Source organism: Typopeltis vanoorti, chromosome 15 (genome assembly GCF_054136105.1).
Source record: "Typopeltis vanoorti isolate ZY-2024b chromosome 15, IOZ_Tvanoo_1.0, whole genome shotgun sequence".
NCBI lineage: Eukaryota > Metazoa > Arthropoda > Arachnida > Uropygi > Thelyphonidae > Typopeltis > Typopeltis vanoorti.
This window is the reverse complement of record NC_143563.1, coordinates 10,399,312-10,416,433: the sequence shown is the minus strand read 5'-3', so window position 1 is coordinate 10,416,433 and position 17,122 is coordinate 10,399,312. Positions and strand designations below refer to the sequence as shown.

Below are 17,122 nucleotides of genomic sequence, written 5' to 3'. Positions count from 1 at the left end.
CAAGTGCGCGATTGGTGATTTTCTTTATCTTGAACTCATTACAGAGCATCTAAAAAATGCCATGTGGCAAAAAAATAAAAAAAAAAAAACACGCAAACGTACAAATAAAATTCAATATTAATCTCGTAGTGATGAAAAGTATAAGACAATATTTCTCTGAGTCGGCAGATCAAGTCCTTGAATAGGCAAGCGGGCGAATGAAATGAGGACATTACATATTATGAAATGGGGACATTACATAATAGTATTAAAAATAAAGGAAGATTTGTTATCAGAAATTCCGAATTACCTAACCCTTGTCTCATCCATTATACCATTGTACTTGACAAAATCTATTAAACAAAAAGAAAAATCTGTTTTATTCTACCTGCAACACGAAGCCATGTGTTAGCGTACTAATAGCAGCAATGTGTCAAAGAGCATCAAAATGTCACTTCACATCAGTTTCAGAGCCGTGACTCGAAAATTAACGTTATTGTGTCAGTTTTAACGACACTTGAACTGAAAATAATTACAACACTGCCATTAAAATTACAAGAACAACAATCTGGGAATATGAAATTGTGTAGATGAAAGCAGTAGGGGCTGGTTTTACATCAGGCAAATTTCACAGAAATATTGTGATGACTGTGAAGTGTACCCTTTGTGGTGAAACTACAATTAACAATTTGACAGACAGGAACGTGTTCCTAAAACTAGACAGCATTCTTCGAGTTCTTGGGTCACGATCAAAGTAGTTCGGAGTCGTTATGCTGAGGAATGTGCTCTTGGTTTACGTGAAAGCCTTGAATGGTATGAGTAGTCTGAAATGAAAGTGCTACTCGTTTTCCACGACACATGTCTCCTATCACAATATTACGTACTCATTCTACGCCATCAGTAACTCAGCCTATTGCAAATTCTGATATTCGCTGGGCAGTGTCCACTAATCGCATGACGATGTATAAAATCATGTAGCGAATAATTCCTTATAATAATAATTAACTACATTAGCCTAAAAAGCGTTTATATTTTAACCAAATATTTGCATATCAAAAGCCATCTGCTGGTTGCATGCATGCCGCGTAGGAAAACTAGGGAGACTTAAACATGCAAAAAAGCAGTACCTACAAGAGATAGAAAAACTAAACCCGATCAATTCATTGGCGCAATGATGTTAAAATCGTAGTTTTTGATTCCAACCGTTTTCAAGAAATTCAGCCAATAAATTCTTGAAAGATTTCAAGTTTGCACTAGAAAATACTTCGTGAAATAAACCAACCAGCCAACCAAGGCTCAGTAAAACTAAATGACGTTTCAAGAACACCATTCAGTGTCGCTTCCATTATCTGAATTTATAGTCTCTTGAATATTCATGATGAAAAGTACTTGAAATCCATTTTATTCAACCGGTCGAGCATTTTATATATTTGATTAAGATAATCTCGCGTGTACTAAGCTGAATGGGAATTTATGGCCAACTAAGATGAGTTTCTTTTTCAAATGAGGACAGGTAGTTAACTTTCTCTCATATTCTTTTATGTTTCAAATTGCGTATGCTCCTCAGCCAATTTATTATTATTATTATTATTTTTAGAATATATCTTATAGATTGCGAACACTACCGACTAGTTAATTTTTAGAAACCAATTATAAATGCGTTCGGATCTCACAAAAAAAGCATTAGACATTTGTCCCGACTGTTCGATTCATCATTCTACATTCTTTATTGTTTTAATAACTACACCCGCAGTGCTTTTAATCTGATAATCACTCTCAGTTTTTCTAAATACGAAAACAGAACTAAACTTGATATTCTTAATTAGGCCAACCATTCTATAATAGCAAAACTATTTTTTTCGCATCGATTAAAATCTGTTAGCTATTATCACGATAAAGTTTTTTTTATAAACTACTCGCTTACACGATACTGAAATCTTTTTTTTTTTTTGTCTAAATTGGGAAAGTTGGTAAGAATACACCGTGTAACAAAAATTAAAACAAGTCAGGTGAAGAAATGCTATCTTTATGTTGCTATGGGAGCAGACAAAAAAAAGCGTTAAAAAGGTGACTTTCATGGTTCGCTAAGGCACATGCTTTTTTTTTTAAGAATTACTCCACAGCACGGAGAACTTTGCTTAGACCGGTGGGGGTAGACGCGATCTTATCCAAAGTGTGATCTGCAGATAAGTCTGCCGATATTCCTGTGAACACAGGAAACAGATGAGGGGTGAAAAGCTGTAAATAGGGGAAAGTGTGTCGTGGGAAATACCCTAATGGCGTCCTTGATGAGGGATTAAAAGTCGTTGGATGAGAGCTGCATTGTTCCCTTAAGAGGATTATCGAAATAATGACATAAACTATGGGGGGAAGTGGATCAGTGGAAGAGAAGAAATTGTAAGGTAAGGCGCACTGCAAAGAGAAGAGTTAATTTAGTTGTGTGATAGGCAGGAAACAGACCTGGAAATTATTGTTAATGAAAGCGTATCGGTCGTTCTCCGTGAATGTACGATCCGACAGACTGTATGTCGGCAGGTGGTGTACGTGGAACGGATGCAAACCAAGCTCCCTTGGGGCAAACCCAACTGATTTTCACTCGTGGTATGAACTGCAAAGGAAGTGACAATTCAGCATTTACCAGTACCTTCACTAGTTCATGGTACGCAAATACAGTTTTTTCAAGGGTAAGAAACATTGATAAAAGACAACTTTATTCCGGTATTACTCATGAATAAACATTAATGAGAACAAGGAAATCAATTTGTCGTAAACGAATACTTCAATCGATCGAAGAAGTAGATGAGCTTTTTTAAAAAATTATCTATGTCCACTTCACGTTCATAGCTCACCTCGCACAGAAATAATATTATCTTAATCTCGTACTAAAACTCAATCCCCAGCCATATACCACAACAGTTCGTTAGATTCAAATCACAGCAATTAGGGCAGGATTTTATACTTCTTTTCATTGATTTGTCTTTCCTGCTTTCGATTCGCTTAAAGCTAAACCTACACTGTGGAATTGCAAGCGAACAAGGTTCACAGAACATTTTTAGCCATTTTAAACTTTGAACTATTTAGAATTTCCTCAGTAGCAGCAACTGTTCTAAGGCCAAAACAGTGTCGTATTGCGAGAGTTGTAAGTGAAACTTAGGACTTCAAAAATGTTTACATTTTCATGTGAATATCATCCTCGAAAGTTCGCAAGCCTATCTTATATTTTAATGCCATGAATGGTCCATTGCTTAAATAATCTGCGAAACCAGTTGTAAAAACCAAGCGTACATTTTCAAGACATTTCTTGCTTCCAATAAATGGCGTGGTGATCTTATGATCGATGTAGAAAATCGTCAATTATCCATAGATTTTCACAAAGTTCCATAAGTCAATAAGATAACGTCCCGATATGTCCATCTGGATGGGTTATTTGTTGTCCTTTGGAGGTTTCAGTTAGACGAACCTAAGACAAAATGGAAATCTGAAGATGCGCACCTCGAAGTTGCAAAAACTTCACTGAAATTGAGATGTCCATTTGAAATATTGTAGCCCAATAATTTACGTGGTGTGGCTGCTTTTTTCCCCTGAAGCCCTGCAGACCAGGGCTGATATTTCATAGCCGAGACAGCTTGGTCTGCAAATGAAAAACAGGCGTTTCAGAAGGCTAAAAAACTACATGGTTACAGCAGCTATAATAAACTGCTTGCATTCTCATTCCGCGTATAACCAAAGACTCAAGTGGCGACTAATTACTCCTCTGAAGTTTTTAGTCGCCGATCATAGGAATTAACTGGTGATGGAGGAGGTCCTGCAAGTGTTATGGCTACTCCGGTAGTAACCACTGGAGGCTTTGCGTGATCCATAACTATCTGTTCTCGTTCATAAAAAAAGTGAGGGGATTTCTATTCGAAGAAATCACACTAATTAAAGGAATAATGAACAGATGTTATCGGTGAGATAACATTACAGGAAGTGAGATATCGAAACAGGAAACGACCCAGTGGCCTTGCTGTTTGTGTGTGTGTGTGTAAAAAAGGAAGTCCCTTGTGTTTATATTTTGATTCTTATGCAGAACGAAATGAGCCAATTAAGCTAGATTTCGAAGAAAAGAAGAAATCAGGATTACAAATTCGTCTATAATTATACGTAAATATTTCACCTCCGCCAACATCGCTCAAGTGTATCAATAAAGTTGAATTTCTGCTTTATTATTATTATTTCTAACTGTGAATTCCCCTCATTTACAAAGGATTATTTCACCGAGTTGTGACACTATCAAATGTCTCCATAATAAGGGATTAACTCGTAAAGTGAGCTATCTTTATTTTTTTACAAAAGATCTAATAAGACGCAAAGCAAAGAGCAGCGGAAAATCATAGTGGAAGAATGAAAAGGTCATATCAGATAAACTAATACAGAAGAAGAATAAAAAGCAAAGACAAACTCCGTTTTAATTTCTACAAGTACATGAAAATTGTTTGTTTATTAAAGTAGCTCCACTACAAACCAGAAATGACGCCAAACTTTTATGCTACCGGACAACTAAGGGAAAAAAAAAAAGTGCTTAAAGCAGATGGGCGACACGTGTCTGTTTATGATTTTGCATTGCAAATATGTCCCTCCTCAAGGCTAAGTCATCAATTTATTCAATTTCATGTTAATGTATAATGCTTATAATTTTATTCTTTAATAGCGTGGAGCGTTATGGTCATTCTAATGGGATGTGGAATTAGTGAAAGAAATCCGTAAATGTATGAACTGTTTACAGATGGTTGGATGCATCCATGTTATATTCAAGTGAAATGAGAAACCACCATACCAATGGTGGCCAGCTCTGCGATGATGTTCCAAAATCTATTTTTTTATGAATAAATATAATAAAATATAATATAATAAATATGCCTAAAATGAATATTTTAGGCATATTTAAGTTAACTTAAGTTGAAGATATATTGACGATAGTTGACTTAAAATACAAACCATTACTGCGTGTACTTGGACCAAAAATTGCTGAACTCCCAACCACTGGCGTACTTAAGATTTAATCTTGGGGTTAGCGGAGTTGAACGGATAAAAATATTTTTAATGCAAATTCAATAAAATTCATTAGGTGATTATAAAAATTTATTTAAAGAATAAAATCCAGTTTTCTTTTCTTTTTACAAAGCTTTTGAATCATTTCAGTCGTGGTTACATTAATTTCTCTGTGTATATATAGCAAAGCCTCTGTGTATATATATATATAGTTCAATGTGATTGTGTCATGGTAGATCTTAAATAGGTTTTCAGAACGCGTCAGGTAGAAAATGTCCTTTCACTGGCGCATCTTGTTACTGGAAGCGTTGCAAATATTTTTAATAAGTTATAGATGTTAGGATATATCATTTTGTCCCACTTCGAAACTGCATCAACTTGAGCTTGTGCATAGATAATTACGCAATGTAGGCAACGATTACTTTTAGAAATACTGCAAAAGAATAAAACATTTTATTGATCAATAAATTTTATTTCATTTATTAATTTGTAGAAAGAGTAGATTTGCCGATCTCTCTCTCTCTCTCTCTCTATTTATTTATTTTTAGTATGACGTTTAGTTTCTTTTCGAAGAAACTAAACCTAATATGATAAATAGAAACTTACTTCAAGTCTTGATTTTCTAATGCTAAGATTGTCCACGAACAAATTATTCGCGCATGAAAATTTAAGTTTTTCGAAATGGCCAAAAGAAGAAAAGTTTCGTCTTGTTCAAATGGTACTTTCTGGTCCCTTGCGAAATACTAGTCATTTATCTAACTCCATTTTCACTTATTTTAAACTGAAAAAGATGGTTCTTTACTTTTCCATTTGCTGCAATGATTGTTCAAAGAGATCATAAGAATACCAAAAATTCCGTGCTCCTAACTAAATTATTGTTCTGTGGATTTTTATTCCAGAGTTTAATCTTGCTTTTGTGTTTACCCTTTACACATTTGCCTATGTCAGTAATATTTATCGCGCATCCTAAATCCCCTATTCAACAAATTCTCCAAAGAATAACAGATCCTTATCATTTTCACGTTCTGTGGCTGGTTTGCTATATTACCAGAAATCAGTTTGCGTCTAAAACTAGGGTTACCAGATTTTGGAAAACCAAATGCGGGACAATTTTGATGAGTTGGTTTCACAAAATAAAAAATAAATGTGGTATTTGGTTTTACAAAATAAATATCAATACTTTTGGAAATGGAACTCGAAATGCTCAATTTGGGTTTCTGAGTGTTAATGTGTTGTGTAATATCTGATCGTTTCCCATGTGCAATCCTAATTCGTCTACAGATTTTGCATTCAACTTCGTCGTTATGTTTTCCTTTTGCAATAAAAGTCCATTCTTTCGACTAATCATCGTTAAAAATACGCACTTTCGTTTTGGCATTGTTAAGGGCTTAAGGAAAGAAACAAAACGTAATTTACCTTTGTATAATTAATAAAGAAAATTAATTTACCTCTAATTATATCTTTCATGCATTAGCCAAATAGCACATTCGAAAAAGGAGAGATATTATTTTTTAATAATTATCGAAACAACATCCACGTATTGTGCCGATACCGCACCGTACAATGTCCAAATAAGAACTGTTTGAAAATAGCAAATGCGATACATCTGTACAGAATTATAAATAAAATGCTTAGACTAAATAAAAAGCCACCAATGAAAGGAACCGTAGCCGTCATAAATAGTAACCACAATTAATTTCCTCGAATTGTCAGTTTTTATGGATTACAAATCAATTTAAGTTGGATTATTCGAAAAGAATATTGAAAATTATAATTGCTTAACATAATATTTATAATTTTATCTTTTCATTAAAATAAGGGACATTAGGCTGTCTCTACAAGTACAATAAGGGGACAGCAAAATTCGACGTAAAATACGGGACGTCTGGCAAGTCTAGTCTAAAATTAATAACTTGGTACAAGTTATATGAATTTATTCTCACACTTCGTGTCATAAAAACTGTTGCCTCAGTATACAAAAGAGGAAATCAAAAGAAAATCACTGACCCGTTACTCTGATTTATACAAAAAAAAAAAAAAAAAATCAGTTTCTGTTGCATCTTTTCTGCAGAAATTTCGTTTTTGCTGTTTGTCAGAACTGGATCCGTAATTCCCCTACTCTTCTCTAATAAATCCGTAAAAACATGTGCAGAAAATATCCTCCGCCCATTCGCAGATCAAATGACAACCTCACAAACAACTTTTCACAACTTTTCTTCCTCTTCGTTCATTTCCTCTACTGCTATCATTCGGAACAATCACGTGTATTTCCTGAAACGCATAATGTGCTGGTTTTCAAGTTTAATATTAACAAGTCTGTTCTCGATCTTCCATCATCGAAGGCAGTGCGAACTACGGGATAAACAACGTTTCATGTTTAGGATCACCATCAGTATCATCAAAAAAAAAAAGGCACGCTCAAAATGAGTGAATGAATAAACAGTTTACACGAAAGATTAAAACGTTTAGATTATGGGGAGTACAGTTTGCCTTTTACAGGTCGTATACAATTGATCTAAAAGCGTAAAAGAGCACAGTAAAATCAAAACTTTGCAGTTTGAAAATAGAGGAATGAAAGTATTAGGAACAAGGATGAGAAAACTGATACGAAAGGACAAAGCATGCATCAGACCAAAATAAGCAACGCATACATCAATTATGAGAACTTGGTAAAGGAGGTTTTCTTGGGATTACCACCAAACCCACCAAAGTTTATGAGATCACTATATGGAATCCACAGAATTGAGCAGACATTAAAAGAGCAGTCGGCGTACATACGAACGGAATTAATTATTAATAAGAATAAGTACCATCCATATCTCCTGCGGGACTGAGTGCGAGGTGATTAACCTGCTGGTCTGATTGATTAACGTACTCCCGCCAAAGGCTTCGGGTTGGAATTTTGTGGAATTCTGTAAGTGTCCTAAAAAGCGAGATGAATGTCATATCTCTGGTGTGAGACTACCATCACCTCTTATGAAGGCCTTAAGTGGCTTGAAACCCATGTTTGTCTCTGGAGTTTATTGATTATTTAAAACAACAACAATTATTATTATAATTATTAAATCCATAACTGCTGACAGTACGTAGTACAAGTTTACTAACCTCTAGCAACTACCTACAGCAACCTATCATGGATGGAAGTCTGATCTCAATGTTTTTCAACGAATTATTTTTAACTCATTAATATATGAACATTCTCTTCGATCCCCCCCCCCCACACACACACGCACTGCTTGGCCCTATTTCAGCAACAAATAAGTAAATAAAGTAATATGTTCTGTCTTGACAACTTCCACTGGTTCACTGGAGATGAAATGCTCAAAGTTCCATTAATAAATGGAACTTTCAGCATAAATACTGTCTTCTGTGAACAAGCATGACGTGAAAGTTTGCTAATCTCATGTGAAAAGAATGTATTAATGTTCTCAGTAACTAATCAGAGACATAGAATGGAAGTTCATTATCGGTAAAAAGAATGATTTGCGTAGATGTAGCAGGATCTGAAAATAATGAGATATTTTCCAGTAATCCCCCAATAAATTTCTACCCCCTCCATTTTAAGTTAGACTACACACAAGAGGTTTAAAAACCTATTGCAAATTGGTACCTTGGAGGGGACTAAGAGAGCAGTAATCTAGTTTAAACATATTTTTTAAACAGGTGGCACTGACGTCGGTGGGTTTCTCTTCAAATTATAATTAGGCAAATAAGACCAAAGTTTTTAAAAGAGTTAGGCAGCATTTTTAAATGTATATATAGAATGATGTCCTGCTTAATTTATTAAACTTTGAATCTCTTTTAATTAATATTAAAACGAGTGGTGTTTAAGATCTGAAAAACTTACATCTGATGAGAGCTGTGGATGCTCTAAAAGTTGTCGCATGTCCAGTTCGATGCTTGCCGTCTTTGAAAGCCGAAGCAACTGAAAACCCACGTATGCTTGGTTAGAGTTTATCAAATTGTTTATACCATCATCAGAATTATTAATATGAATGTCGAACTGAGAAATAAATATTAAATTTATGCCTTCGTCGGTAATTGACTGTCGTGAATGCTCGAAGACACAGCTACATGATTATAAAGATTACTGATTTTGGTCTTTCCCTTGCGGAGTAACATTTAACGTGTTCAGAAGCTGCATAATATCACTTAGGAAAGCTAGTGAGCTAAGGAAACCATCACTGAGATTTTTAGTTAAGAGATAGAGAGATGAAGTTCTTTCCGAAGTTTGAAAATTCTCACTCAACATGTTCCAGCCCTCAATCAATCAATGGATTCTTTTGTGCAACAGCAAGTCACTGTACCTTGCAGCAACTTCATCTAAAAATGTTTTGAACTTTTTGAGTTTCTCCCCTAATTAACTGTTATTTTCACTACCTTCTCCTTTGTATTAGACAGTCCCAGCGAAGATCCACACGATGCTTGCTGGTGTACAAAGCAATGCATCCTTTGAGACTTGACAATGGTAGTGCATTTGCTGAAACCAAATATTTTCTTCTTATATATATATATTTTATTCTCCTTAGCTATTATTTTAGAAACAGCAAATAAGACGATTACGGCGATTACAGATGCCTCTTTAGTGTTTGTTACAGATGCAAATATATTCCCTTGCTTTTTGAACTAACTTTTCAATTTCTTTACTAAAGTGATCCTGCATTCTCTTGTACAGGGTGTTCGGGATAAATTTGACATATTTATAATTAATTATATTTTTCCGTAAGTTACATGTATTAACACACACTTCTCTTCATTTAAAAGTTTGGACCCTTCTTCATTCATATACAAGATGTCAGAAAGGATGGATAGCTGGAACCCACCTGAATCATGGAAGAGAATAACTTGTATCATGATGATTCGTGCCCGCCATCAAAATAAGGATATTACGACTGCTGCCCAATGCTCCCTGAATACAGTAAAAACAATCAGGCATGAACTAGAGACTTGCAATGGTGACTACGAGGATGTAGCAAGAAGAAAGATCCCTAGCAGACGATCTGATTGCGTTCGTACAGCAGAATTCCTCGCAAATCTGCAGGAACAGGTGTTGAAGAACCTGGCATTGGAATTCGGGCTTTGTTCGTGGAGTTGCTAACTGTAGTCAAGCCCTGGATAACAAGGGTAGCCAATGGTAGGCCGTATGTATGGCAGCAGGATTCGGCCCCTTGCCACACCTCTGGGAAAAGTCAAAAATGGTTGTCTGAAAATTTCTACGACTTCACCAGTCCAAATGTTTGGCCTCCAAACTCCCCAGACCTTAACCCCATGGATTATTTTGTATGGGGCGCAGTTGAAAAAGACACCAATCGCACTTCCAGTAATACAAAAGCCCAGTTAATGGATAAAATTAAAACAGTTTTTGCGGCCCTTCCCAGGGAGACTGTAGCATCAGCTTGTTCGAGGTTCCGAAGCAGAATTGAAGCTGTGATCGATGCTAATGGTGGTTATTTTGAGTAAATCTTGTTGATAGTATTGTAATTAACTCTGCCTGTAATGTTTTTTTGTCAATTCATTAAATTTAATAGATACAAAGAAGATTTTCTTTTTCCTTACGAAACTGTCAAATTTATCCCGAACACCCTGTATATACCGGAAAGATTTTGTTTTATGTATAGAAGTAGTCTAAAGATAATGTCTAAAGATTATATTCTTTGCTAACTGCTCGGAGAACAAATCAAATACCGCGATTTTCCTTTAAGCAAGGTAAACGAATTCTCACTCTCCCAATCATGCTTTAATGTATTTTGAATATTTTGATAATAATTGTGTAATTTTACCCAAACACAAACACTTATACACCCACTTTCGGTGATACGTAGATATAGGTACGTATTCGTAATACACAAAAAGCAGGTTCTGTAGATTCAAGATACTTGGAAGTGGGTTGCCAGAAAAATGAACAAACACATACACTAATTATTAATATACTTTATAACTCAATAACTTAAAATTCTCCTTAAATTAAGAGAATTTCTTAAGTTAATTAAATATTATATAGAGCGTTTGAGACATGATTATGCCATGCGTACAAAGTTGCAACCAGTCAGTAGCAAGGGAAGTTGAAATATGCACAATTATTTTGCATTGAAATAAATATTAATGACGTTCATTAAAAAACTAGGATTGCAGGCCTATAATCATAGCTGTTGGTTGATTGGACTTAGGAACAGGATAATATTCTACTAGAAATGATAAACTAGAAAGGAACTTAAGAAATTAAGTTTGGTTTATTCGTTATTTGCAAGCTGCACGCTGAAGGGAGCCGTCAGTTGGACATCACTGAACTAAATGCGTAAAATCTATGGCTGGTGTTATTTCTATGTTCACTGATTCTTCCACGTTAGGTGTCATGGTGTTATTACTTACTGTTAATATCCAGCTTTTGCAAAGAATCATATGAAAATATGGAATTTTCTTCAAAAAGTGGATCACGAGAAAATCCAATTGCAAATAGAGAATTTTAAATTCGAATGACTATTTCTTGTTTTGTGTATTAGATGCCCAAAAAAAAAAAAAAAAGCCAAACAAACGATGCCGACTGGCAACGTTAGCTGATTAACAGACGAAAGATGGACAAAATTAAGCACAAACATATACAGCAAGAAAGGGTCTTCAAAGAACAAAATGGAGGGATGATTCACAAAGGTTAGATGAGATGGAGGACATTGGCTAAAGAGTACAATGCATCGCTTATTTACAATATATATATCATTGGAGAAAAATATATTCAACATAATAAATACAGTACTATGTCACAAATTTATAAAACTCTTTATCGTTCCTCAGAAATGTTAATAGAAATGAACTACAGCAAGCCAAAATGGAAGGGGGTGTGCATCAAGGCTACATATTTTCGCCAATGCTATTTAACCTTTATTTGGAATACGAGTATATGATAAACAGCCTTGGAAAACAGTGGTATTGGGATTACAGTTGGTGGGGGAAAAAATCGATAATCTCAGATTCGCGGATGATATTGACCTAATAGCAGAAAATTAACATCAATTACAAAAATAAACAGACAGAGTTTCTAAGGCACTTAATGATTATGGATTAAAGATCAGCAATCACAAATCAAAAGCGATGTCTTCAGGTAATAAGCCTATGAACATTTCAGTTAGTGATGAAAAATTTAAAGAAGTGGAAAGATTCGCCTACTTGGAAAGCGTACAACGCAGAGATGGCCGGGCCAAACATGATATTAAAGCATACATTGCCTAAGCATCTATCTCTCTTCAGAGGTTACAGCTACTTGAGAAGGACAATAAAATACAGCTAACTGCAAGACTCGACCTCGTCGATACCCTTGTTAACTCTGTATTATAATGCTGATGTAAGAAAAAGTTAGACATTGATAAAGGAAGATGTGAAAAGACTATTGGCTTTTGAGATGAAGTGTCACGTTTGAAGATTCCATGCACGACACACGTAATAGATGATGAGGTTACTGGTCCGGTCGATGGGCAACATGTCCACATCAGAATTACCTAAACTAACACTAGAGGATTTGGCTTCTGGTAAAAAACAAACAAACAAACACTGGAGGCGACTTAGAATCACTTGTATTAGAAAACAGACTAATTCTTCGTTCTCCATCTTATTAAGGAGATCCCAAGACAAAAGCGTCTGGAGACAGTATGTTAGGACTGTCATCTTTATAGGTCTACATAGACTAAGAAGAAGAGAGGTTTCTTTATTGTCATTGGAAACAGAATTTTGTGAAAATGTTTCAGTGAAAGTGATCCCATTTAAACCATAAATTTTGCTGTATTAACAGTAATGAAAAAAAAAAGTATAATCGACAAACAGAGCCATACAGCTTCATTTCGGCGATGTGAAATACATAGAAATAAGGGAATTTATTGACCCACGACTTTTTAAACTGGTTCTCTATTATTTTTCCCCACACACGAGGGTATAACAACCTACAACTCATCAGTGCCGTGTGTGATGTAAGTGTTTTGATCTCTTGAACTTGCTATAACAAAAATGTTAGGCATGTTTCAGTAGAAGAAAAAGAGAAAACCTTACTTATTAAAAAATAACTAGAAGCATATCAGAATATTAAGCTACTATCTGCGGCGAAAGGATCCATAACGAAAATCAATAAAAACGTCATTCAAGGCCAAGGAACACGAATATTTAGCAGATGTCTGAAAGATGATTATCACAGAGGTAACAGACAGCTGTAAACAAAAAACAGCATTATTTTATTTTTAAAAATAAAGTTTAGAGTAAAGTCTGATCTGGGTAGTTGGACCCGGAGTATTTCTTAATTTTTACTCGGATTTGATGCACAACTCAACGAATCAATCCGAATTCTGTACAACCATCGCAAAAAAAAAAAAAAGTTTTGCGTCGATTTTTATTACCTTTTTTTTTTACCTTTATTAATACTTCTCTCTTTGTCTCCATATCAACACTTCTATACACATTTTACTTGAAATTAAACCCGCCTACATCATATTCTTGATGTTGGTTTAATCCTTTATCCAAGTGTAAACAAAGTATGCGCGCAAGCTTCTTCACGACCAGGTATACAGAGGCTATGACTTCACATCGATAGTCTTAGTATCCCATAATGCACAGCACACATCCTTTCGGACGTGTGTTATGCGATGGATTATGGCACGGATCACTATCCAGACCAGTTTCGACCTTTATTAAGGTCTAATCAGTGGAGCCAGACCCAGGAAGATATCAAGGTTGAATTAATACAGAAATCATATATTTCCCATATATGATACAAGTAGTAAAAAGGATCACATTATGGTTTACGGAATAAAAGGCAAGTCATGCGAATTCATTAATCTCTACTGTATATGCAAGCTATCATCCAGTAGTGAAGATACTTCTCACACTAGCTTACTAGTGTGAGAAGTATCTTCAAGGTAGTTTACTTATACTTAGATAAAGGATTAAAAAAGAATATAATTTCATGGCATCTTTAATTCAATTTATAAACAAGCGAGGAAAAAAAACTTTTTTATCCAGCTTTATTTCACATTTTTAACTAGTTCACGATCGACGATTTAAATTTTTTTATTGTCGATTACTAGCATTTAGGTAATAAAAATGATTAATTTTCTCGGCATTTTAAATCTCGTCTAAGAAATTTAAAGATTTGGTCATGGCGGTGTTTATAATCACTTTGGGCTATCTTGCTGCAGGTACTGTTAGGTGTTCTATGGTCACATCTTCCTGATCGCATAATCTCTAATATCATCAGTAATATCAGCATTATGCTGATATTACTGATGTTTGAAAAATTTTGATTTGGTATTAGTTTATAACGCCTGTTCTTGAGCTGCTAGAATAAATCCTTCTGTTTCTTTTTTAATGTATTCATATTGTAGCCACTGGCACGTCTTGGTCACATGAATGTTTTTCTCAGTATCTCCAAGAAATTGGCCATTCAAGGGTTTATTTTTCTAGCGCACATATCGGTTATTTTACTGTTCATTTTTGTAATCGGATTTCTTTCCTATTGCTTTTAGAAGGCTTCTTGTGAAATGGCTTGAAGCATTTGCTAAGTGCTATTGTCGACGTCATTTTAAAACTAATTTCCTCTTTTTTCACAGCCTATCTCACTTGCAGCAGACCTCGTCCACCTATTCTTCTTGCTAGGTACAGCGGGTCAACATCACTTCGTGGATGTAATGTATGTATGATGCGTAGTCATTAATTTTCTAGTTTTGCGATCCAATTTTTTTGTCTAATCTATTATGCCAGCTGTGTCTAATCTATTATACAGATCACTCGTATGCCCAAGAGTTCATCGCTCTAATTGTATTAAATCCATTGAATTTTGTTTTCAGAATATTTCAAACTCTTTTCGTGTATTCTGGCAGCATGTTACTTAACTTTCGAGTAGAGAATATCACTGGCTTCTTATATTCCTAGGTATTTATAGTGTTCGTCAGCTGAAATTTCTTTTATATATTTCTTTTGATCAAAATTAAAATTGCTAGCGTCATTAATTTTTACTCGTTTAATAGATAAAATTGGACATTTATGCAAACCAAATTCCGTTTTGATGTCCTGAATGAAGATACGAACTACGTTCAGTAATAAGTCCATTTGCGATGCCGGTTTTCAATATAATACGTCAATATACAGCAGATGGGAAATTTTAATATTATATTCAGGAATTTCATATCCAAGTTTTGATTTCTTCAAAATCATACACAAAGTTATCAAAGAAACGTCGAAGTGTAATGGTGACAAAGAAAACTCGGGGTAAGTTGAATTGTACTGTCCTGGTTGGTGGAGTGGTTAGCGTATTCACTCCTCCGCCAAAAGGCTGCGGGTTCGAATCCCGCCTTGGGTTTTTCAATGTTTTAACTAGTAAATGGCATCTGATTAACAGTAACTGGCAATAAGATGATAAATGATGACTTGTTCAGTATCATGCATAATATTATTGGCTGGCAGACAGTTCGTCTGATTCGAAAAATAACTTTTTGATAATAATAATACTATGAAGAGAAAGAAGAAAGCGTTTGATAAAAGAATGCTGAAAAAACTACGTCATATTTCGGATCAGGAAAAAAAGTGCTTTGAAATGACTGTTAAGAATACACTTAAAAGAGACATACGAAACAAAAAGAAAAACAAATTTCGGTGCTTCGGGTTGCCTCTTGAATATCAGCTGGTCAACTGACTAAGCAAAATACCCACAGCGGTTGTTGTTGTTGTTGTAGATGATTTGTGCCATTTGGTTTTCTTAATTAGAAAATAATTTCGTGCGATGAGTTGTACGCACATAATGAAGACTGTAGGAAGAATGAAATAAACAGGGTCAGAGGGCATCGTAATTCCAAGCCAATTCTCGGAAAACATGTAAAGATCAAGGTTGTTTCTGCAATTATTCTCAGAAGACACGAAGTTGTTTCATCACATCCGTTGTGAATATCATCCGAGATACTGAATGTGGATTTTTTACCTTCACCGAATGACCATCGGATGTTAAATTCAACATCAAATTGAACTTTTGATATTTTTTCAGCTTACAAAGCAAATAAGCTTCTTTTTTTTCCTTTCTTGCTTTTTTTTTAAATGAATGTTCCAGCCCTTGTATGTATGTGCGTGTGTCATAATAATTAGCTGTATGCAACCTTTCATACGACGCATAAAGACATTCCTTGAACCCCCGTATAATGCGACCCTTCCTTCAATCTGTGTTCAAACTTCGGCGCTGTGTTTATTGCCTTTTATTAAACCTTCAAATGAGAAAGAGGGGAACGAAGAAGGGGAACAAAATTACGTGACACACTTTTCCTCTTCTCACTTGCGTGTGTGTGTGTGCGTGTGCGACGCCGTCTGTGACCGTGAACCATTCCCGCAGGCGCTTAGGGGGGATCAGTGCGACTTACTTAGAAACGCTTGCAAGAGTTTTCTGGTCACAAAGTCTATCGTCCGGGTGTTTCCCCGGATGTAAGCCACATACAAATCCATCGCGAGAAGACACATAGTAGTAATTGAAGTTAACCTGCGAGTGCAACTGATGGATCTGAAGAAGAGTGCATCCCGCAACAGAAACCTTGATATTCAGGTAAGAACTTGCCGATGGCTTCGCATCGGCTGAGTGAAGCAGTAGACAGGAACTGATCAGAAAGAAAATGCCGACGCAGTTTACAGGTATGTGTGTGCATGAGAAAAAGAGACCATTAGCAGGATTAATTATTTTTCTTGCGCTAAAAATTCAACAAGTCTTTCGCTTTTTTGGAGCTCATCAATGGAAATAGCAGTAAGCACATGGCATGCTTATTTTTATGTTTTTTAATTACTATCCCCCCCCCTAAAGCGCTTTACTCGTCCCCCCCGGCTATTTACCTATTATTTATTTTTGGAGAATCAAAAAAAAAATCCATCACAAGTTATACGTATCTGCTGTCGTTTTTTTAAATGCAGTTTTTTTAAAAACTTTCTCTTATTAACGTATATTTCGGAAACAGTAAAATATAATGCTGCGTTGTAAGCTACACGATCTCGATAGAATAACATTCGTTATTCTATCGAGTAAAATATATTAGCAAAAAAAATAAAAATCCATTGACACGTACTGAATTTATTTAAAAATATAATGCGAACAGAATATGATACGAGG

At 35.2% G+C, this 17,122-nt stretch overlaps 1 protein-coding gene across 1 annotated transcript in view; it reads right to left on the bottom strand.

Moving 5' to 3' along the window:
- Positions 1 to 17,122, bottom strand: part of LOC150098377 (ovochymase-1-like) — a 126,894-nt gene that overhangs the window by 47,406 nt on the left and 62,366 nt on the right. The window contains exon 9 of the mRNA XM_090405173.1: positions 3,730 to 3,878. Coding sequence (XP_090261299.1) covers positions 3,730 to 3,878 — 149 coding nt within the window. The remainder of the gene's footprint in view (positions 1 to 3,729; positions 3,879 to 17,122) is intronic.